The sequence below is a fragment of the Populus nigra genome, chromosome 13 (assembly GCF_951802175.1).
Source record: "Populus nigra chromosome 13, ddPopNigr1.1, whole genome shotgun sequence".
Lineage (NCBI taxonomy): Eukaryota > Viridiplantae > Streptophyta > Magnoliopsida > Malpighiales > Salicaceae > Populus > Populus nigra.
In genome coordinates, this window is record NC_084864.1 from 9,185,602 (window position 1) to 9,211,858 (window position 26,257).

Below are 26,257 nucleotides of genomic sequence, written 5' to 3' on the forward strand. Positions count from 1 at the left end.
CAAATGTAACGCACAAGTTGGATTGAATATACTCGTATTATATAAATATATTTATAGAATATTTAAATTTTTTTCCTTAATATAATAAGATATATACATTCATACCACCTTAATTTCACCTTAATATGGAAAACAATTACATAAATAATATTTATTATTTTATTATTTAATATATATATATATATATTATTTTTTTATTAATGAATAAATAAGAAATGTCTATTAGATACTCGATAAATAGTTCATAAATATCTATATTTCTTGTCCATGTGAAGAAATCCAATGCCGGGTACCCATTTTAGTGCAGTAGATCCTCATTTATTCACAGATACTCAAAACCCTCATTCACTCATGCAAGTTTGAATTACTGGTATAATTCCTCCTCCCACTAAAAAGATAATATAAACTCCAAACATCAGAAATTCAATCATAGCATCATCATCCGTCGTCTTGCACCATGCTAAACAAAGTCATTTCTCCACAACCATAATATTTTTGAATACTGATACATTATTTGTGCCTCCAAATAACAAATAAAGTATTTTTCATTTTGGGAATACAAATAAAACATATTTCGCCACTTATTTTAACCCACGTCTCCAAACAATATAACTAGGCATGCTCTGCAGCTTAAGATCATCAACAGCGTCATGGAAAGGCAATTTACAGTGGATTATGCAAAAAGGCCACATGCTTCATTTCTAATGGCCTGTAAAGCAACTAAAATATGAAGACAACACTGTCATGAACTCTAGACTTCTGATTCTGAGCCACACATTCAGATATCCACATCAGATTCCTGATCTCCTGCTCCCTCAATCTTATGTATGCAAAGAAGACAGCATAATGGAACTGCAGACCAAAGAAGACATAAAGCAATTCATGAGGCATAAGAGGATAGCAGGAATTAAATGAACTAGAGAAGGGGACTCTATGAATGCCACTGCATGCTAGGGCTACTTCAGTTAGGTTCTTTTTAAGTATAAAAATCAATAGATGAGAATTGTTGTAAAATTGGGGTTATTCATGAACAAAATACTGTTTCCAGAATGTAAAAACGCTCAAATTGAAAACTACAAAAAACAAAAGGAGCCATAAAAAATAAGCCATGCTCTTCCTTGCAATTTATGAATCTACTTTGAACAGACAAGATAGATGGGGCCAAAAGAGGGGGTCATCTTAGAATATGGAATCAGTATATATGCCCTACTCAGCCACCAGTACAAACCTGTTGCTCAAAAGCTAAGCACAACCTCTTCACTTCTTCTTCATAAAATGCTTTGTCAAGCAGCTGACTCTCACCATATGACAACTTGGCAAAGATTGACTGATAAGGAGGATATTTTTCCATGACACCACGAACCTGCAATGGCAAACAACCAGAAGACCCAGAATCACGATATATGTTATATACATCATTCTAGGAAATAAAGCAAAAACAAGTCAAAGATAAAACACTTGTGTCAAGCAACTATTTATAGAGAAATCCTTCATAATTTCATTTTACCCACTCATCACATCAAATGATCAAAAAGACAGTTGAAAAAAAATTCACTATATGACCTTACAACGTTTTGAAAACAAATTAATGTTAAAAGTTTCTTCTTGAAAGATTCAAAGACCAATAAGAGCAACTATTTGGCCGAGTAACACAGAGACATCAAATAGATCTCAACATGGCCTTGATGAAAATTGAACTGAAACAAAAATGAATGGTAGGATTTCCTATAAACATGTTTATTTACATGTATCTTCCGAAATAAAAATCATTACCATAAGCCAACCATTCCAAAAACAACCAGGCAGGTAATTTCAATCCACAAAATCATTCAGTTCTATATAAGACCCCATTTAACAACAGCTTATTGAAAAACAGCTTATTGAAAAACAGAAGGAAAGAGAAAAGCACAAGGCTGCAGGAACACAGATTGGAAGATCTGACCGGAAAAAGAAAAGGATTTAATCATTCATAAATCCATAACAGACCTGATCCAAATCCTCACAGACAGCAAGTTCCTCATGTCCATAGGGGTAACTGTTCAATGAAAGCACAAGCTCATCAGAGTGGCGCATTACAGAACAGCAGAAACTATAGAAAGCCCATCAAGAATCAGAAAATAGCTTACAGCAAGCCAAAATTCGAGTACAGTTTCCTACGATCCTCCCGGGTCAGCTCAGTGCCAATGCTGAACATAGCAAACAAATCAATGACATCAGAATGGATGGAAGGTAAATTGAACAGTTAATTCCCCCCCCCCCCCCCAAAAAAAAAAAAACATCTCTCTCTGTCAAGTTTAAACTGGGAACACTAACAAACCTATTTATGGTGATATTGACAGCCCTTCTGTCAGCCTCAAAGGAGAGGAGGTCAGACATGATCTCAGCTGTGGCACCTCCAAGTTTCTAGTCAAAGATCACATTAAGTTTAAGTTTATAAGAAAAGAGCAAAAGGCAGAACTTCATATATACCAGAAAGAGATTTCATTATCCTTCTTGTGGGTAAGCTAACCTGACAAAACCTGTAAAAATCCTCAAGATATGCCTTGTAAAGGGTATTCCTCATAATTTCAATATTCATGTCATCCAAGTCCTAGAAATGCCAAAACATTAATACAGGCAGAAAATCCAGAAGATATAAAAACACAAAGATGTTAATAGAAACAATCAAATATTCATATCACCTCACAACAAAGATCCTACTGCCACCTTTGCTGTCAAGGACCAATTAGGAGGCACATGTGTACATGTGAGCATACATACAAGTTAACAACTAGGTGTGAATAAATTCGTTACGATGTTAATCAGTTAAAAACATATGGTCTTTAATAGGCCAAAATCATCTTGTTTGTCAATGTTTATTGGTCAATCATTTTAATTCAACAGCATCACATGACGCAGGAGTTTTTGGATTACTAAATATTTTTCCTTAGTTATTTTACTTTTCTTATTTAATTGGAATCCTAATGATCGTTAATTGGAATCCTAATGATCGTTAGAGTCTATATTAGCCCTATAACCTTAAATAATGATCCCTTTTCCTGTAAGGATTAGGATTAATGCCTAGAACTAGTATAAATAGGGTTGTCTAGCTTATTTTTCAGACATTTATTATGTTATTATCAATCATTATACGTTTTAGAGGTTCTCTACAGACCCTAAACCTATTTTTCTAGTTCCAACTTCAATTTTCTTCTAGTTTTAGCCAAAGATTCTGTCCTTTGCTGTTTTGAGTGGATTTCTCTTCCCGTGCTAATTCAAGTTTGTATCAGAGCATAAAAGATCCTAGATTTTTTTAGGTTTTGATCCTAAACCATGGCTGGATGTGCTAGATGTTGTGGATGAGGAAATCAAGATCACCAAGTAGATATGGCTGCACTGAGACAAGAAATTGAAGAATTGTCATGGGAGCCCAAATGGAGAATTTGCAAGGCAACCACAACCCCTTGGACATGTCAGAAGGTGATCTTGAAGGTGAACATGTTGATGAGGTGGACAAAGACCCTTTTCATGATGCTGGAGTAAGAGGTAGATTTGAAGAGTGTTTAGCCCATGCCCTTGATCTGAATGGAGGAATTAAGATAGAAGTTGCTGATTTTTATGAAAAGATGCATGTAGAGGGTTATTTAGATTGGGAAGCTAGCTTGAATAATTATTTTGAATGGAAAACTATGGCTGAAGCTAGGAAAGTGTTGTTCGTTAAGCTTAAATTGAAGGGCACTGCACTTCAACAGTGGAAGAGAGTTGAAGAGCAGCATGCACAGCAAGGTAAGGCTAAAATCAGCACTTGGGAACATATGAAAGCAAAATTGCACAAGCAATTTTTACCACCTAATTAAACAAAGGAGTTGTATGAGAAATTTCATTTATTAAAACAAAGAAGTATGTCTGCAAAGGAGTATATGACTGAATTCAACAACCTTTCAATTCACATAGGGCTGAATGAGGTAATGAGCGACATCGTGCTATCTAGCCGGCTTGAATCAATCTATTAGGGATGAAATGGGAGCAGTTCGATTATTTAGTCTTGAAGATGCATGGCAGTATGCATTGATGGATGATATGGTGTAAGGAGGCCAGTGTTTGGAAGCCCATGGATTGCGCAAAGCAGTGCTAGAGCTGTTCAGAGTGTTAAGGATGACCAAACAGCTCTTGGAAACAGTCAAGAGGCATCTATTACCAACCATCCTAGTGGGGGGGAGGAGGGGGGGACTTTGACAACCTTGATAGGAGTGAAAAGAGGAAACATTTGATGAGGTTTGGGGCTCCAAACAGTTCTGGATCTACTTTTCCTACAGCTAGCAGCAGCTCCCAAATTTGATGTTTCACTTGTGGAGAAAGGGGGCATAATTCTTATGATTGTCAGAGTTAAGGGTGAATTTAGCTGAGCTAGAAGAACAAGAAGATGATGTCCTACCACCTATTTATGATGAGTATGTTGAAGAAAATGAAGAAGTAGATATTTATCCACCAAACGAATCTTTGGAGATTCAAAAAGTGATAACCACAGACCATGAAGAAGATGAAGATTGGAGAAGGAGTAGCGTCTTAGAACCAATTTATGATGTTTCTTCTGATGATAAGCAAGAAGATGAAAACAATGAACACAATGATGATGATGCCAATAAAAATCTAAAAGTTGAGTATAAAGAGAATATCATAGTTATAGACCCACAAAAGAGATTCATTGGGAACTTATAATGATTCTTTTTACTTCCTGAATGATAACATCTCAAGGATAGGATATTACAAAGATTCTAAGTTGGGAAGACATGTTGATGATGCAAATCCATGCCATACAGTCTACTGTTTTGAAGATGAATGGACGAGAGGTGAAATCACGAGTAAAAGTTCATATTGCTAGATTTAACCTAAGGGAGCTAAGGCTGTTATTAAATGTTGTCATACAGTTGAAGTTTCGAAAGAAAAAAGGATGGCAGGTCTTGGTTGGACATCAACAAGAGATCAAGGAAAGAATGTTTTCAACTCAAGGGTTTTTTTTTTAACCCAAGGGAACTGGCGCAGGAGCTTTTGGAAGAATAAATATTTGTCCTTAGTGATTTTACATTTTTTTTTTAATTAAGTTTAGGAATCATAATGCTAGTTAGATTCTATATTAGCTATATAACTTTCAATAAGGATTCTTTTTCCTATGAGGATTAGGATTTAGTCCTAGAACTAGAGTAAACAAGGTTGATAGGTTATTATTCAGACATTTTTATATTATAATCAATCTTTATACATTTGAGAGGTTTTCTACAAACCATAAACCTATTTTTCTGGTTCCAACTTCAATTTTCTTCTAGTTTTAGCCCTAAAGTTTCTGTTCTTAGCTGTTTTGAGCTGATTTCCATTCACAAACTACGTCAAATCAAAAGATATTCTACTTACACGTGAAACCAAACAATGATAAATGTCAAAATTCTACTTATGACTTGGAGTTCTATGCATTGGTGAGAGCCATATGACCATTGGGAACACTATTTTGGCATCTTGAGTTTGTAGTTTATTATGATCATCAAGCATTAAAATAATTAAATTCAAAGAAGTTGAATGACAGTCATGTTAAATGGAGTTCTTTTCTTGATCAGTACAGTTTTACTTTGAAATACAAGACTGGTGAATCTAACAAAGTAGCTGATGGGTTAAGTAGGCAGTCTTCTCTATTAGCTGTAATAAGTATGCAAGTTGCGGGGTTCGACGAACTCAAAACTAAGTATGAAACAGACCCCTATCTCAAACTGATTTTGAAGAAATTAAAAGGGCCAGCAAGTTTGGATCAGTTACCATATAGGTTGCATGAAGGTTATATATTCAAAGGCAATCAATAATGTACTCCAAAGGGATCATTGCGCGAACAAATAATGTTGGAGCTTCATGGTAATGGATTAGGTAGTTCTTTTGGCAGAGACAAGACTTTGGCAATGGTGATATATTGTTATTATTGACCACAAGTGTATAGAGATGTGGATAGGTTGGTAAAAAGTTGTTCTGGGTGTCAATTCAGCAAAGGTACTAAATAAAACACTGGTTTGTATACTCCTTTGCCAATACCAAAAGCTCCATGGATTCATTTGAGCATGAATCTTCTCTCAGGAGTTTCAAAGACAGCAAAGGGATATGATTCTATTTTGTTATGGTGAATGATTTTCAAAGCTGGCACACTTTATTCCATGTTTCAGAACCTCTGATGCTACATATATTGCTGATTTATTCTTTAGAGAAGTCATGAGATTACATGGTGTACCTTCTTCGATTGTTTCAGATAGGGATTTTAAGTTTATGGGGCACTTTTGGAGGAATTTAAGGAGGAAAATGGGGACTGAATTGAAATATTCCAACACTTATCTTCCTCAAATAGATGGCCAAACTGAATCTATTAATCAAAGGTTGGGAAACTTTCTGAGATGTCTAGTTGGAAATCACGTGAAGAGTTGGGATTTGGTTATTCCTCAAGCTGAATTTGCTTATATCAATTCAATTAATAGATCAATAAAGAAGACACCATTCAAAGCAGCATGTGGACTCAAGCCACAACACGTTCTTGATTTGGTGTCATTACCTCCATAAGCTAGAGTTAGTAATGACAGTGAGGCTTTTTCCAATCAAATTAGAAGGGTTCATGAAGAAGTAGGGAAAGCTTTAAAGGCTAGAAATCAATCCTATGGCACTGCTGCAAATGAACATCACAAGATCAAAGAGTTTGAAGAGGGAGATTTGGTACTTGTACATTTAAAGATAGAAAGGCTTTCTAAGGGAAAATATCATAAACTCAAGTCAGGTAAGTTTGGGACATGTAAAATATTAAAGAAAAATAGTTCCAATGCCTATTTTATAGTGCTGCCATCTGAATAACAGGTCAGTACAAAATTTAATGTTTGTGATCTAGTTCCATTTGAGGGATTTGATGGAGAAGCAGCTGAAGTTGCAAAGAAAATGGTTCAACCACCATACGTGCAACAAGATGTTATCGAAAAGATTTTGGGCCAGGTAAAATATTAATGAAAATTAGTTCCAATGCCTATTTTATAGAGCTGCTGTCTGAATTACAGCTCAGTCTAATGAGGTATTTGATGGAGAAGCAGCTGAAGTTGTAGAGAAAATGGTTCAACTACCAAAGGTGCAACAAGATGTTATAGAAAAGATTTTGGGCCATGTAAAATATTAAAGAACATTAATTTCAGTGCCTATTTTATAGAGCTACGGTCTGAATTACAGATCAGTCTGATCTTTAACGTTTGTTATCTATTTCCATTTGAGGGATTTGATGGAGAAGCAACTGAGGTTGCAGATCAAACGGTTCAACTACAAAAAGTGCAACAAGATGTTATTGAAAAGATTTTGGGCCATGTATAATATTAAAGAAAATTAGTTCCAATGCCTAGGTTATAGAGCTGCCTCCTGATTTACAGATCAGTCCAATCTTTAACATATGTGATCTATTTCCATTTGAGGGATTTGATGGAGAAGCAGCTGAAGTTGCAGAGCAAATGTTTCAACTACCAAAGGTGCAACAAGATGTTATCAAAAAGATTTTGGATGTCAAAGAGGTCAAGTCAGGATGAGGTAGACAGTACAAGCAATTTTTGGTAAAGTGGTTCAGCAAACCAGCTAGTGAGAGCACTTGGATGGCTGAAGAAGGGTTGAAGAAGGCTGAACCTGAGTTACATGATGAATCCATGAAGGTTTTCTTGCCTGAGTCAAGTTTTCCAATCCGAGGGGATTGACGCAGGGGTTTCTTGATTGTTAAAAAAATTTCCTTTGTTAGTTACTTAGTTATTTTACTTTTTTAATTTAGTTTAGGAATACTAATGCTAGTTGGATTCTATATTAGCTATATAACTTTCAATAAGGATTTTTTTTCCTTCAAGGATTAGGATTTAGGCCTAGAACTAGAATATATGTCGTTGCTAGGTTATTATTCAGACATGTTTTATATTATATAATCAATCATTATACGTTTGAGAGGTTTGCTGCAAACCATAAGCCTATTTAGTTCCAACTTCAATTTTCTTATAGTTTTAGCCAACAATTTTCTGTTCTTTGTTGTTTTGAGTTGATTTCTCTCCCCACACTAAGTCATCACACCCATCAACAAAACAACATGGTAGCATAATATGTGACTCACAAACAGGAATGAACAAGTTGTCGATCATTTCAAGTTGCCATAAAAGCCTATTTTATGCTACACAACAATGTATGAAAGATTTCACCACTGCGAGAATCAAAAGAAAATTAGAAGCGAGAAATGCAAGTGATGCTGTAACATACATCTGATGTGATGCACTCTGAGAAATATGGTGCCAGGGGTGTGTCAACAAGCACCAATCTGTAAAGCTCTCGCATATTCTGAGCAACAGCCAGGGTGGCAATACTGGGGGCAACACAAATAGAAATCACGAAAGGTTCCATAAACTATCAAGTCTAAAAGGCAGCACAACGTAGGATAACAAAACCTGTCAAACATGCCCAAAGGATGGCACTTCTCCAATAGCTCCTGAACATCTCTCTCATGCAAGGTTCCGGTTACAATCAAGACAACATTGTCTATCATGTGACCATATCTGGTCAAAACAGAAGAAGGACAAGGGTTAGCCTTCTCTGCCTATTTCTAGAACAATTAAAAAATACGAAACCAACCTCCTAAATTAACAATATGCACAACGAATTGCCCTAATGCAGTGCCCACCTGTTTCCTAGAAGGCAAGTTGGGTACTGCCGACGAAAGTAGCAAAAAGTAGACATTATGCTGATCGATCCAAGACTAACCTTAACGAAATATCTATATACTTGCACGAAACTCTATATTGAAACGCAATATGCAACAGTAACCTCATATCATATTTCAAAGCACATGGTGGATCTATCTATAGAGGAAAAACACATACCCAAAGACCTTAAGAGACAAGGAAACCAAACAAGTAAATGGAAAAAAAGGTGTTGACATACGTGCAATACTCCAAGAAGGTGGATAAGGGCTCTGTGGCTTGGGTTAGCATGTGCTTGTACTCATCAACTAATTTCAGAGTGCATTTCTCCACAATAGTAATGGTATGCAACGGAGAAGGTTCTGCAACACAAAATTAGAATTATAAAAATCATAAGATAAAAGAAAATCATCAGATCTCTTCAACTAATTACAAAATTGAAGTAGATAGATCACAATAAAAACAAGAAGACTGCACTGACCGTTTTGAAGATAGGGACCGTACTCGGTAGCAGAGAGATGCATCTTGATATCATCAAGGGTTTCACACTGGCAGAGATTGTTGTAATCAGATGCTGTTAAAAGCCCTGATCTGTGTCCCCTCACGATGGCTTCCAAGTACCCTCCATGGATGTTGAATGTCATGGCCTCGAATCCGTACATTTTCAGACCCAGATAGATCCTCTTTTATTATTATTCCAGATATTTGTGGTTACTTCAGGACCACGAAGAACAAGGTGAAGAAGAACCAGAGGGCAGGCTCTCCTTGTAATCAAATCTTGAAAGATCAAAATGTCTCTTTTTTCCTTCCTTTTTTTGGTAATGACAGGAAGGACAGTGCTGCCTGGTTTTGTGTTTATTTATTTATTTTAAATGATAATTTCATCTGTTTCTCTTGTTTATTATTATTATTATTATTGGGCTAGCCCAATAATACACTTTTGGATTTATGGACTGAAAACGTTGGGGCTCTTAATTCACAATTGGGCTTTGAGCCCGTATTTCAACGGGAGATAATGATGATTTGTTTTATCTATATTCATATAATTTAATCATCAATGATATTTGTTACTTTCCATTACAAATATGCTAATGTGAATAAGTATATATGAAATGTTTTGTATTTAATAAGCTGTTCTATTTCATTGTTTACACTTATTTTTTATTTATATTTTAGTACCTATACTCGTAAATTTGATTAATAAAGTATTTTTATTAATAAACAATGGAAAGATATTGATAATAATTTCAAAAAACTTGATGTCACACATGATCCTAGTTCCATAAGATTTGACAAGATAAAAACATGTTTTCACCATTCTTTATAGTGTGAGCACCAGATCATTGCCTTGTGCTATGTCACAAGTTGAATAAAGTTTTTTTAAAATAAAAACATTATTTAAATATTGTTAACATGTTTTCTTAGCAGAAAAATATTTTAAACTGTGTGGATTAATGTGATTTAATTATTTAGCAAGCTCAAAAACAACTTATACAACCAATAAAAATATAATTTGCTCAAAAACACTCAAGACAACATCTCTTTTTCTTTTTTAATATTAAAAAAACAACATATTGGATCAACATGGGTCAACTCAAGTTAACTTACCAAATCTACGACTTAAATCATGAAACCATAATAACCCATAAAAAGTAAATCAAAATAAATCATGAAACTCAATCCTCATTCAACTTAATGTTGAAGGATGAAATTAAAAAAACCAATTAAAAAAATAAAATAACAAAAAAACTCGAGTCAACCTAGTTAACTTGTCAAACTCGTGATCTACGTCATGAGACTAAGATATCCTCATAAAAAGCAAATTGAAATAAATTATTAAGCTCAAACCCTAGTAAATTTAATATTGAATGATGAAATTGAAAAAATATTAAATTAAATAAAGAAAGTAAATAGTGCTTTATGAAGAGGTGAACAATGAATTCATCTTCTCTTTTAGTTTTAATAATAATAATAATAATAATAATAATAATTTGACCAAAAAAACTTCTAAGCCTTAAATCTACTTCCAATTGTATTAGCAATCATATAGAATAAATTTTTATTATTCAACTCTTTAACAACAAAAAAAGAAATGAAAATGTCATCTTATTCAAAACTCTAATTATACAAAGCTCCAAATACTCATTCCCCTAAAAAGATACACATTACATTAAGCCATCCAAAAAGAACTTACTTGAAGGATTAGACATCAAATACTTATGATAACACAAACTAAATTCCATTCCCTCATATTTCTAATCCCCAAGCCTCTCCTTTTTGTTTTCATTTTGAAAGAGAGATTATATTCCAACCATTTTTCTAACATGACTAGAAACATCCTTATCATTTTCATAAAAAATAAAAAGCATTGCATTTTAGTTCTAACTCTAAATAATGAATATTATAAAAGTAATAAGCCAAAGTCTTCATGCAAAGAAAAAAAGGATTTTTGTTGTCCATTACAGCAATCTACTAGTGATCTTCTTAATAAGAATTTGTTGTTACCATTACTCAATTCCTTAAAAGTAAGTTGCATTCCTAAATATTTAATTGGATGCTTCCAAAAATAATTATAAACATGTTGAAAGAAGTCCATAATTTATTAGTAGTTGTATCATAAATAAGCTTACTTTAAGAAAATTATATTGTAAACCTGATAAAGGGTGAAACTCTTATAATACAATCTCAATAGCTATAATAACTTACATGGAACCTTTAGAATATATTTTGAGATCATCAACAAAGAAAAAATGGGTTAGTGAGATTTTCCTCCTTTTTGGATAATATGAAATTCTACCTTGATCAACTAATGCATTTAAAAAGTAAGAGAAGACCTCCCTATAAATTATAAATAAGTAAGAAGAAATCGGTTTACTTTATATGAGCCTTTTTTGCCTTTAATATAACTACATTAGTTGTTATAATAGAAATAGAGTAGCTAGTGATAGTAAAATCACCTTTGATCTAAGTAATAAATTGGTTAGAAAAATTCATTACTTTAAGGACATTGAATAAAATTTTACATTACATTAAGTTAGAGCCCTTTATAAGATTAACCTTAAGTCTGTACTTAAAAGAATTGAATCTCTATGATAACACTTTAAAATATTTTGAGCCAAAAGAATGTTGTCACCAATCTTTCTACCTTTAACATAAACAATTTGATTAAAACTGATACGGTGAGGAAGACATTCTTTAAGGCTGTAGCACCTGAAATAAATATTTGACCTTTGAAATTAAAGGGAATATGGAAAATGAACTCACCACCAACTTTTTAAGGAAACTAAGGATTTAAAATACGTACAGGATCCATGGATCTAAATAAGAGGTTGCTTATTTTTAAGGGAAGATAGAAATCACCTTTACCATATCCTTTACGAGGAAACATTATCTTGACTATGTGTATTCTCCTAAATTTATTTTATGAATGTCATTAATTGTCTGAAGTATTTTTAAGCTTATTCACGAGTTGTTTATTAGCGGTGGATGTTCATCAAGTTAGCATTTGATCTTAAATCAAGAGTTTTACAACTCAACAATATATATAATTTTTAATAAAAGATCATGTTAGGTATACATTGGTCCCTAATACAAGGAGACTCGTTAACCTAACCATTAAAAACCATACTTTAACCAAAACATTGTCAATTTAAGAAAAACTTGACGAAAATTTATCAATGCATTCTCGAACTCATTTAAGATCAAAACATTGTGTTAGGTTTACATAGGGATCTAAAACTAGGAGAGTCATCGATCTAACCGTTCATAGAGCTTACACAAGACTCGATGAAAACTTGATGAAAACTAATCAACGCATATTAAACTTGTTTTAGTGTTAAAAATTATGTGTTAGGTCTATATTGATCCCTAAACCTAGGAGACTCATCATGTTGGGTTTCCTAAAACTTTTAAATGCAATGAAAATGGTAATTTAATTTTTTTTTAGAAGTCTTAAAGATCTCATTAGACAATTTAAGGTTGTTTAAGATTTATGTGAAGATTACCTTAAGATCATATCTTATTTTTTTTTAGATTTGATCAACTTCTTAAAGGCTTGGTTGTTTCAAACTATAAGTTTTCTAATTGTTCAATCTCTAATATTAATCCACACAAATCACTAATGAGAAATCTTATAAACCCTTTTAGGAAAGAGTGATCATTATGTCTTTAAGTGTTAGCCCTTACTTTTATGTTTCTAGGTGTTTCTTTGTATTGTGTGTTCTGTAACATTTGTACAACTCACACTGTATATTATATAATATACTTTTCTCAGTAAAAATATAAGGTATAACATTCTATTTATAAGGAAAACCTAATAGTCCTACAAATGAAAAATATCAATTTGCCCCCTGAATAGTATTATGTATATTTTTTCAGAACAACTTTAGAAATTTATTAAATCAAGTCCCTACTTGAATTTTCTAGGTCTTGAACTGAAATTCATTGTATTAATTATACTTTAGTCCTTAATTTTTAAAATTTATTTACAATCAAGTCACATTTGATTAATTATCCTATTTTAATTTATGACTAATGGTTCTTATATGTGTGAACCATTAGGTTCTCTAATATATTGACCCAAATATAAATCATAATCCTAAATAAAATAGGTTTAAATAAATTAAACAATTTAATTTATTATCAAGTTAGCAAATTATTTGAAAATCAAGTACAATATCTAGCAACATGTCATTGTCCTCTAAATATTAAAAAAGTCATAAGTAGTTTAACTTAACCTTTTAATGAATAATTTCTCAGTGTAATTATTATCTCTTCTTCAATTTAATGTTATAGAAGGAATATAATATGCAATAGAAAAGATGGGTGGAGTTAATTAAAGATTATGACCGTGTAATATATTATCATCCAGAAATAGAAAATGTTATTGTTGATGCCATTAGTCAAAAAAACAAGATTACACTAGATGAGTTAGTAGACTAGGATAAAAGGGAGCTAGTAAAATTAAAAAAGATAAATGCTCATTTGGAAGTAGGATTTAAATGATCTTTTTTAGCTCAATTAAAGGTATGATCCTTACTTTGGGATATAGTGTTAGAAACTCAACAAAAGGATTAAGATGGATAAAGTGAGAAGCAAGGTACAATCAGGGGTTGAAACTCCTTTTTGCATCTAAGAGGATAAGATGGTAATAATGGATAGATGGATATACTTACCCAATGATAAGACCTTTAAGGATGAAGTGTTGAAAGAGGCTTATGAAACTAGGTTTATTGTATATCCAAGAAGTACCAAGATATACAAAGATTTAAAAGAATTTTACTAGTGGTCAAACATAAAAAAAAAGGTGGTGAATACATAACTAAATATGACGTGTGTAAGTAAGTGAAACTGGAGCATCAGAAGCTAGTAAGGCCCTTACAACCACTATTAATACATGAGTGGAAGTGGAAAGATATCACTATTGACTTTATAACAAGTTTTCTTAGAGGAAAAATAGGTAATGATACTATTTTGGTCATTGTTGATTGAGTCTATGCTTTTCTTGCCTATGAAGATGACAGACTCAATTGATAAGTTGGAAAAGTCGTATGTGAATGAAATAGTGAGATTATATGGGGTACCGATGTTGATTATGACAAATCAAAACTTAAGGTTCACTTCTTATTTATAGCTAAGTATCCAACATGTTTTGGGGATGAAATTAAATTTAAACACGTCTTTTCACCCTCAAAATGATGTATAATTTGAAAGAACAATTCAGACTTTTAAATAAGGCCTTTTAAGTTCAATGTTAGAGATAAAACATTTTTTAAGGTTGCCCATTGGAAATATATATAAAACATTTTTTAAGGTTGCCCATTGGAAACATATATTGTAGTTTGGTATAAAAAGGAAGCTTGCATCGAGGTATATTGAACCCTTTGAAGTTATGAAAAGGATTGGTCATGTAGCATACAAGTTGGCATTGCCCCTGCAATTATCCAAGATTCATGATGTGTTTCATATTTTGGTGTTATAAAAGGTAGAAGTAAAACCATCATGAGTACTACCACAAGTTCCTCTAGAAATAGAGCAAGATTTGACCTTAAAAGTAAAACTTAAAGTTATGAAGAGGATTGGTCATGTAGCATACAAGTTGGCATTGCCCATGTAATTATCCAAGATTCATGATGTGTTTTATATTTTGGTGCTATAGAAGGCAGAAGTAAAACCATCACGAGTACTACTACAATTTCCTCAGGAAATAGAGTAAGATTTGACCTTAGAAGTAAAATCAGTGAAGGTGTTGGATAAGAGTGAAAAAAAACTTAGGAATAAGAAAATTCTTGTGATAAAAGTTTTGTGGAATAAGAAATAGAGTAAGATTTGACCTTAAAAGTAAAATCGGTAAAGGTGTTGGATTAGAGTGAAAAAAAGCTTAGGAATAAGAAAATTCTTATGGTAAAAGTTTTATAGATAAGCTTTTAAATCGAAGAGGTGACTTAAGAAAGAGAATTGAAAATGAAGAGGAAATACCCCAAGTTATTTCTTGATGCAGGTAAGAGATGCGATTTCGATGATGAAATTTTTAAAGGTAGGGATAATGTAAACCCCCATTTAAAAATATTACAGTGTTAGTAAAATATTAAAAAATTAACTCAAAAATAAAATGAAATGTGTGTGTGTGTGTGTGTGTGTGTCAAAAATGAGGTTTATGGATTAAAACTTTAAGGCAAGGTAAGTTGTAAAATAGGTCGAGACGAGATACATAGGTAAATAAAAAACTTCATGAATTATAGTATAATGACAATATTGTAAATATCAAATAAAGGGACATATAAATAACTTTCTTGGCTTCTCTTGGAAGCCAAGAGCTGTCAAACTTTGAGGGAAGGAAAGAAAGCAATAATTTTATGATTTCTTCTTGATTTTATTACATTAAAACACTTTAGATAGAAAGATTTAAGTGTTTAGAGAAGTTTTAAAGGATTTAGGAAGGGATTTCAAGCTTTAGCATTAAAAACTACTAAAACTAAGGTTGAAGCTTGAAATGAGTGGTGAGGAAGAGAAAGAACAAAGGGAATCCATGTTAAAACCTTTCTAGTTTTAGTTTTATTTAGAGGTAAGAAACATTTTTACCTTAAGGAGGTGGTCATTTTAAATTCATATGGAAGTTTTGAAATTTGTATGCTATGTCTATGGATTATTGTTTTTATGTTTAGATTTTTGTTCTTAATCATGAATACTGAATGGGTTAAATGATAATTAGAAGAAAAATTGAAAAATAAAATAGGTGTTCTTGTGTGGTGGGGGTTTTGGCCAAACTAAATAAAGGAGAGCTTGGACTTGTTGAATCAATTGACTTATAATTCATGATAAATAGTGTTAAAAGAAGAATTTAATGAATTAGTTGTGAATTAAATTCCAAAATCCAAGAAAAAAATACCCCTAATGGAAGGTTTATGCCTAAAGTATGAGCAAGGGGTTTTGTATTTGTTTGATAAACTTGTCATGATTTTTTGTTAGAATTATGTTAGTTATATGGAAAATGATTGAGTAATGTGTCAATTACAAAAAATTAAGGAAAATTCATACTTCCTATTTAGAAATATAATTTGGCTATTAGCCAAATAAAAAGGGGGGGTTAAAGTGATTGATTTAATTTACATAGAAAATATATTAAATTGTGTTAAATGAAATAAGTGAAGTGTGAATGAGAAACCAAATTGCATGAAAAAACCTTATTCGATCTACTTTTGGATAACAAGAAGGCAAGCTGATTTGCTTTGATCCAGGTAAAAGCCCAGTCAGCCACTAACTCGGTGTAGGTCACGTAACCTACAGCTCGACCTTTGCTTTTTGAAAATGAAAGATAAATTCATATTTCCTTTATGAAAGATTTAGCCTGGGACATTTCGAAAGAAATAAATTGAGTTGTTTAATTTGGTAGGATGTTTATGCTTGAATGTATTAATAATTGAAAATTGAAGGAAAAATTAAATACTAAAATATAGTACCGTTATAAACCATGTTCGGTCAAAAGAATTTAGCAAAGAGAAAGAGTTGAATTCTAATTAATTTTACATTTAGATAAGTTAATATATATGAAAATGGAAGGTCATATATATATATGACAAAGGAACTTTAAAATTTTCTTAAAAGTGGCTTAAAAGTTTGTACAAAAATAAAATTTTTGGAATGGGATTTCAATGGTGTTCATATTGTGATGAAGTTTGGATTTATATGGTAACAAGAAAGGCTACATGTTCAAGAAAGAAGTAGAGGACTACATCTAAAGTTCAAGCATAATGTAAATGTTTTTATTTCCACCATTTAAATTTTTAAAATCTCTAATTGTCAAATAACTTAAAACTCTTTAACTACATTGTTCACACACACACCATTTGTTATGTGAATAATGATAATTGAAAAGAGGAATTTAAAATTGACTAGTACCTAAGTGGTACTAAAAATATCAGTTTATCTAATGACCAGGAATTTAAAATTTAACTAGTACTTGAGTGGTACTAGAGGTGTCAGTTTATCTTACAATCGATAATTTAAAATTGACTAGAATTTAAATGGTACTATAGGCGTTAGTTTATCTAACGAACAAGATTTTAAAATTGACTAGTACCTGAGTGATACTATAGGTGTTAATATACCTGACAACTAGGAATTTAAAAATGACTAGTACTTTGAGAAGTACTATAGGCATGAGAGTAATTGACAACCATAACTATATATGATGAATTTTCCATAAAGGGATTAAATACATTAGAACAGATGACTCGGATAATGTGTTTGAGCTAACTGATTTAATAATATAGAAGAACTAATGGTATTGTTAGTTATTATATTATTGGATTGATTAAATTATTTGAATGTTAGTTAATAATATTTGTGATTTAGTAATTGTTGTTACAGTTAGGCATATAAATTGTTAGATAATGTTTCTTATATTGCAAATTAATTTGACTACATGATCCTCACAAGTTCATGCTGAGTAGTACACTACTTTTGTTATGCAATGTAATTTTGATAGTTTCTTTTAATATGTAATTAAAACTATATTTAAACATGTATGTCTTAACTTAATTTTTCTAGTTCATTGTAGTATTTTGCATAATCTTACTCTTTTACATCTTAAAAAGGAATGTATTGGAATTAATTTATTAATCCTTTATAACTTGTTTATGTTAAGTTTATAGAATAATTGTGCAGCAATTATTATGTGGAATGTAAAGTGAAAAGATAAAAGAAGAGATGTTGGATCTTATATAATGTAATTTTGATAGTCTATTTGATTTTGTTGAATATTGGAATAATTCAAGATGTTGGATCTTATATAAAATTAGGATTTGTGCAAGTTATATATATATATATATAAAGAAATTTCCCTGGATACATGTTATCTATGACTTTGAATATGTTAATTTGTGTTTTAATTATTCAAGTCATTACAAGGCACCTGTTGCACGTTATCGACATAGGCTCATCGAATACGGGTTATAGATATTGCATCCTATATGCCAGAGAATCTTTTTTTGTCAAGCTTATAGCGGAATGGAACCCGAATTATAGCATGTAAGAAAAATAAATTATTAGCGATAACATTAACTTAATGATTATGTTTTTATATAGTTTTTCATTAATTAATTGATTTTCATGTTAAGAAATATGAAAGCTGCCCACGTGATAACATTAATGATAAAAACATCGATGTAAGTACTTTTATTTTAATGGAATCAACTTAGAGATCATTCAAAATGGATGCCTATGGTTAAAACATGGTAGGGGAAGTTTAAGGATAATAGATATTTAATCAATACTTTTAGATAATATTTATGTTTTTTAATTTATAAAACTAATTATTTTATGAAAATGATTATAAGAAAAAAAACATTTAGTGGGATGCTACAAACTCTAGGGTGGCTAGGCGAGTTTGGAAAAATCATAGAACTAGGTAAGTTTTAATGTGTGAAGTATATATATATTTTTTTAATTTGTAATCTTCTTTTTCTTTTTTTAATGAAATTTTGAATCAAGTTGCGTAATTTCTGGTAGGATGCACATATATATGCTAAAAGACGAGCTGAGTCATATGACTTTGAGGTGTGGATGAATTTTAGACCTCCGCATATCAATGAGAGGGATTGGTGGAGATATCTAGAGTCTTTGATGTTAGGGGGGTTTAAAAAATAGTCACAAAATCGATCCTCAAACATAAATAAAAAGACTCGTGGTTTTATTAGCAAGCATACTAGTGGATCTCTTCATTTTATTAACCATGCAAAGCACCTGGTAAGAGCCTAATTTAGTTTTAGCTATTTTTCTTTAAATGTTAGTGATTATTTGTGACAAAGTTTAACTAATTCTTTATTTTACAAGCTTGGGCACGAGTTAAATTTATGGGAGTTATACATGAAAATACATATATAAAAGAAGGATAAACAGAAAAGGGTATATCAGTTCGTGGTTAGTAGAGTTGAGGTGTTTGTTATAAGTAAAATTTGAAGCCTTTTGAATATTTTTTAAATAATTTTTTTTCATCAACACATTCGACTCTTTTTTTTTTCTTTCAAATAGGAATCATATAACATCAGCATGCATGCCAAACACGAAGGGAACCCTTCAACCTATTTGAAGTGCGATCTAGAGTTGTGGTTAGAGGTTGGAGCAACCGAAGGGCCTAATAGAAATCTAGTTTATAGTATCTCTATAACTACGGCTTGAGATATAAGGATGGACTATAGCGTCTCCATCATAGACACCTCACAATCCAACCCGAGTTAGCAATCAATAGTCATTAAAAATTTGGTTCAAGAATAAATTGTTGTCGCGATGGCCAATCTGACGACCAAACTAGAGGTGGAGTATGAAGAATAAAGTAGGAAGAAATGGCAGCAGATGATGGCATATATTTTGACTCATTATTCTTCCCCTTATGGACCTTCAAGAGATTTTTCTCCCCCTCCACCTCTACCTGTAACTTCAATTTCTTTCTATTGTATAACAACATTTTTAATTGATTTTATAGTTAAATTAATAATATAAAATGTATTCTTAAATTTAACTTAGTTGTTTAATGTCAATTTGTTTGATTCAAATAAGCCTGTATTGAAAACAATTATTGATATACCAACTGAATCACTGACGGGCATAAACATTATGTTTGTGATTCCATCGATAATGTAGATTCATTTTTCTCGGAGCATGACAAAAAGTTGTGACCTATTTGATGCGTACTAATAAATTCACCAACATCATTTTATTTTCAAAGATACATGATCCATTATCTATAGGTATTTCATCGTTTATCCATCAATAATATTTATTAATGGATTGATTGGCAGAAACGTATGTTAATATTTCATAGTTCATCCAAATATATTTTTTAGTGTGAATATTATGTTAGTATTTCTATGGGTAAGCAACTTCACATACTAAATTACTAACGGGCCTAATATCCCTAATAAGAAACTTGTTGATGACATATTTTTATCGGAAAATCTATCGGTGATTTATTTATCAATAGAAAAATAGCTTAAGCCAATGGAACATCTCGTTGGTGAAAATCAATTTTTTGGTCGTGGAGGTCTTTATAGGCCCTTGACTCTATTATGGTAAATGCTTTTTCACAAGAAAAAGAAGGAGAAATAATTAGGTAAAAAGTAGAATGATATTTTTGAATTATGATATATGAACTCTCATGCATTGCCCGCCCCTAATATATAAAGGGAAACTAGATATGGGCCTATGTCATGCCATGGATCTGCATTCTTTGCATAAAAAATAATGTTTAGGTACCGCAAGCAGGTTTCAAAGAAAAAAAACTTGAGTTATAAGCTCTACTAGGTTTAATAAGTTCATTTTATTTTAATTAGATAATAAAAAATTGACAACAACAGAAAAGAAACAAATTGAAAAAAAAAATACGGAAAACAAAACCTATAGAGTATGTAATTAGATAAAAATAGACATAAAACAATCTCCACTAATGAAAGATGTAAATCCATCAAAAAAACAAACAAAAAACCAGGATTAAGTTCATCTGAAGTAACATGAAAGATATGTGAGCTAGGTAATAAAGGACGGGCCAACTCAAGTTAACCCATAAAATTTGTGGCACAGGTTATGAGATTGGGTTAACCTGATTGAAAAAAAAATTAAGAACACCACAAAGCCTTTTTTATTTAAAGAAAAAAACTAATGTTAAATTATGAAATAAAAAAAATAAGACAAAAAGGAAGAAGATGTAAGGTCACATCAACTTTTCAAACCCATAACCAGAATCATTAAACCGAAAGTACCAGACATGTAAAAATGGTGAAACTCAATCTCCAACAAATCTAGCTGAAGGATGAATTATTTTTTATAATTATCATTGTTGTTGTTATCACTATTATAACCATTATTATTACTATTGTTATCATTATTATTATTAGTAATAGAAATAGTAGCATTGTTACTATCATCACTATTATTATCATCACTACTAGTACTGCTTTATTATTATTATTATCATCATCATCATCACGACTATTATTACCATTATTATTACTATCAGTAATATTATTAGTACCACTACCATCACCATCACCACCATCATCTTCTTCTTATCATCATCATCACCACCACCACCACCACAACCATTACTATTATTAATGTTATAATAAATTATTATTATTATTACTATTATTATTATCCTTACTATCACTATTTGTAGCATTATTAGTATCATTATTATTACTATTATTAGTAGTACTACTACTATTAAAAAAACAAAAACTATAAACTTGATTTAAAATATAAAATTATAAATTATAAAATTTTTGATAAAAAAGTAATAAAAAAAGAAATTGAAAGAAAAATGACCAAATTGAAAAACATTGAATATGACAAATAAAAGTTGAATGATTAAATTGAAAACAATTAAAACTTTAACAACAAAAAAAAAGCAAAATTAAAATATCAAAATAAAAAAGATTGAATCTAAAACATCAATAACAATAAGGACCGCATATCATTATTTCACAAAGAAGAGAAAAATGAAGGGAAAATATAAAAGAAAGGCTCATCATTTATAAACTAGCTATTATAGGCTCACATGCACCACCTAGAAAGAAAGAGGATACGCCAAATAATCAAATAAGATGGCAGAAGCATATTTTTCACCACTAGGAGGCACCACACATTCACCGCCGCAACTTTTCTAATTATAATAATATTAATTAAATGTAAAATGATGTTATCTCTCTTAGTCAAACTAATAATTACAAAAAAACAATCGAGGTAAAAACACCTTACTACCTCTAATTTTATGGCTTGATTTTTTTGACCCCAAGGGTAAGTTTATAATTTAATTGTATATTAACAAAGAAAAATACCTACATAGCCCAGCTCGACAATGTAAGTTTTTTCAAAATTTGGAGGTATTTTTGTTATTTTACTATTCATTAAAATATAAAACAATAAAAATTCCTCCAAATAAATTTAAAATGAGTAATGCACTATGAGAAAAGATAAAAATACCTCTGGTTCAAAAACAAGTAATTTTTTTACAAGACTAGAAATGTCATTTAACTATTACAAAAAATTATAAATTGATTTATAGCCATAATGAATTCCCTTTCCCTTTATATATATATATATATATACACAAAATGACATGCACGCGCGCTGGCGCTGGTTTATAAAACAAATGCACTAGATAGTGTTATAATTGTGAACCAGCGCTAGATAAGTAATAGAAACTAAAGGTATGATGGATCAAATATTTCATGACGGAAAAAAAGGTTGTGTTGGTGATCAAAAACTTAGAGACTGAACAAAATGATTTGTAGCAATCCACAGTATTTTGTGAGAAAAGATACAGTACTTTCGCCACATGATTTAACTTTTCTGTTAATAAAAAGCAAAAGAAATTGCAAAGCTAAATTCTCTAACAACTTAATATTAAAAAAAAAACAAACAAAGATAATTTTGGAAGGAAAAAAAACCCATGAGGAAAAATGTTGTAATAATTGACAAAGTTTTGTAAGGAAAACTACAGTGTTTTCCCCAATAAAATAAAAAACTATTTAAAGAAATATTGTAGCAATCCACAATGTTTTGTGAGAAAAATTACAACACTTTCTCCATATGATTTAGCTTTATTGTAATTATAATTCTTAACCAACTTAATATTAAAAAAAATCAATAAAGATAACTTTGGAAAAAATCATAAAAAAATCATATGGAAAAACACCGCAACAATTCATAATCTTTTAAAGAAAAAAATTACAAAGCTAAATTCTTAATCAACTCAATATTAAAAAAAAATTGACAGAAGCAATTTTAGAAAAAAAATAACAAAAAAAACACAAACAAAAAGGAAAAAAAATCATGTTGGAAACACTGTAGCAATTCACTATGTTTTGTGATGAAAGCTACAGTGCTTCCCTACATAATTTAGCCTTATTTGTAATGACTTGTAATTGTAATTCTCAAATAGCTCAATATTGAAAAAATAAAATTGACAAAGATAATTTTAAAAAAATAACAAGAAAAAAAACCATGTGGACAGACACTGTAGCAATCCATAATGTTTTATGAGGAAAGTTACAGTGCTTTCCCCACATGATTAAACTTTATTACAAAGTTCAATTCTAACCAACTCAATATTAAAACAGATCAACGAAGATAATTTTGGAAAAAAAATATTACAAAAAAAAGAAAATACAAAAGAAACTACAAAAGAAACTGGAAAAAAAACCGGAAAAAAAACCATGTGAGTAAAAACTATATCAATCCATAGTGTTTTGTGAGGAAAAACTTGTATTTACTTGTAATTGCAATTCTTAATCAGGTTAATATTTAAAAAATAAAATTGACAAAGATAATTTAGAAAAAAATAACCAAAACAAAAAAAAACTATCTGGGAAAAAACACTGTAGCAATCCACAGTAATTTGCGAGGAAAGTTACAGTGCTTTCCTCACATATTGTAACTGTAATTTTTAACCAGCTCACTATTAAAAAATAATTAAAAAAAAAGATAATTTCAGAGAAAATCATTAAAAAAAATCATGCGGAAAAACACTGTAGCAATCAACAATGTTTTAAAGAAAAAAAATTACAAAACTAAATTCTCAATCAACTAAATATTAAAAAAAATTGACAAATATAATTTTGAAAAATAAAATAGAAAAACTATATGGGAAAACACCGTAGAAATCCACAGTATTTTAAAGGAAAAAAATTACAAAGCGAAATTTTTAACCAGGTTAATATTTAAAATGTAAAATCAACAAAAATAATTTTGAAAATAATAATAATAATAATAATAATAAAAAAAAAAGAAAACAGAGGAAAGTTGAAAAAAAAAGAAAGTAATTTTAGAAAAATAAAAAAAAAAAAAAGTTGAAAAAAATGCAAAAAAAAGGTATATAAAAAAAAGAGGAATGCTCTGTGAATTACTGTTATAATCCACAGTGTATTTGGATGTAGGAAAACAGTGATTTCCCCACACTATTTAGTTGTATATATAATATATATGCATGTAAAAAACCAATGTTCGAGGGCAAAAGTGCTTCCTAGCTTTTGTGACTGTAACATAAATTTGATATGAAGAATGTCTTTAACTTCCAAGCAGACAGTAGCAGCGAGTTTTTCGCTTTTAGTTATAAAAAGAGATTCCAGGCTTATAAAACCGAATCAATCAGTTGCTTTTTAATTTTAATTAATTTTTTTTCATGGTTCAATTTTTTTAGTTTAATCAGTTTTTTGATTTTTTTACTTACCCTTAAATTTTTGCTCTAAAAATTAAGTTTTGCTAATTTTATAAGGGTATATAAAGAATGATTTTTTTTCAAGGGTCGGGCGCACTAGCTTCCCCAGCTCCACCCCTAGATCCAAATAGTAAATATAAATTCACTTCAAATAGTTCAATACAAAGAAATTGTAGTTTAATTATAATTTAGTCCTTGTAGTTTACCAAAATAAATTAATTGATCCCTATACTATAAAAAAACAATTAAATAGTTCGTTTGATCAATGTTGATCATGCTTAATTTAATACTATTTGGTCCAAAAATGTTTTCTTTTCTTCTCAAACTTTCAATGAAATATCAACTGCAATCAAGCAACCATCGCTTAAGCTACGGTGTAAGTTAACCTCATACTCAATGGTGGCACGTGGTCAACTACAAAATCACACTTAGAATTTTCGCATAAAAGAACATCTCTTATTTCATTTTTTTTCTAATTCTATTTTTTTTTAATTTTATATTTTAATATTTGTTTTCCTGGAGATTTTGTTTCATAATTTATTGTAATTTGTTATATATGTGGTTAATTTAGTTGACTCGGGTTTTTTTTAATTGGTATTTTTTTTTAATTTCATCCTTTAATATTATGTTGATTAGGATTTAGGTTTCGTGATTTATTTCAATTTATTTTCTATGAAAAGTTATCTTGGTCTCATGACTCGGATCACGGGTTTAACGAATTAACTCAATTGACTCGAGGTATTTTTGCCTTTTTTAATTGGTATTTTTTATTTCAAATTTGTCCTTCAACATTAAGTTGATTAGGAGTTAAACTCTATGATTTGTTTTAGTTTGCTTTCTATGAGGTTGTCTCAGTCTAATAACTTGAGTCATATAATTTTTAGGTTAACCCTAATAGACTCGGGTCGTCTTATTGTATTTTGTTTTTAGATTGATTTTTTTTTAATTTCATCATTCAACAATGAGTTTATTAAAAATCAGACTTCATAATTTATTTTGATTTGCTTTATTTAGGGTTATCACACTCTCATGTTCTTAGTCGAGTTCACTCATGCTATTTTTTCTATTTACTTTCGATGAGGTTATCTCAATCTCATGTGTCGGGTAATGGGTTTAACATATTAAACTAAGTTGATTTTCTTGTTTTTTTATTAATTTTTTTCAATTTCATTCTTCAACTTTAAGTTGATTAGGAATTGAAATTCATAATTTATTTTGATTTTGTTTTATATGGAGTTATTATGATTTCATGATCTAGCTATAGGTCAAGAATTTAACAGGTTAACTCGAATTGTCACTGAACGATCCAATATGTTGTCGTTTTAATATTTTTAAAAAAACGATACTATGTTGAATTTTTATGAGTCAAACTATATTTTTATTGATCATTTAAATTATCTTTGAATCTATCAAATCAATCAGGTTATATCAAATTAACCTCTAAGTAATTTTAAAATTAATTTTTACTAAAAAAATATTACCAACACTTTGTATATTAAAAAAAAAAAGAATCTTAACTACCCACAGTATAGTTCGTTCCAACAACCTCGTACTATATATAATAGCATTCTCGAAGTAGGTAAAGGACACCTCATATTCCTTAAAATGGTGCTAAATCAATCCTCTCATGGACTTGGACTCTTAAAAGTATTTGCAACAATTATCTTTTTTTTTAATTTCTATAGAATGAGAATGATGGATAATTTTTCCTTTTTTCCTTTTGTGTTTTTAGAATATGGACAAAAGCTTCTTCTTCTTTTTTTGGCAAAGACAATTGATTATTTGTTTCGAGATAGTATAGATGAAAACGATAATGATATAAACCTTTTTAAATGAAGAG

The 26,257-nt window shown here is 30.5% G+C and overlaps 1 protein-coding gene across 1 annotated transcript; it reads right to left on the reverse strand.

The window, feature by feature from the left end:
• Positions 1-461: 461 nt before the first annotated feature.
• Positions 462-9,562, reverse strand: LOC133671250 (V-type proton ATPase subunit d2). Its single transcript, XM_062091956.1, has 10 exons — positions 9,187-9,562; positions 8,947-9,067; positions 8,454-8,561; positions 8,269-8,371; positions 2,510-2,590; positions 2,318-2,403; positions 2,127-2,186; positions 1,987-2,035; positions 1,229-1,363; positions 462-852 (listed from the first exon to the last, which is right to left on the reverse strand). Exons 1-10 carry the CDS (start codon positions 9,365-9,367, stop codon positions 721-723), a joined length of 1,056 nt encoding a protein of 351 aa, XP_061947940.1. The 5' UTR covers positions 9,368-9,562; the 3' UTR covers positions 462-720.
• Positions 9,563-26,257: the final 16,695 nt, after the last annotated feature.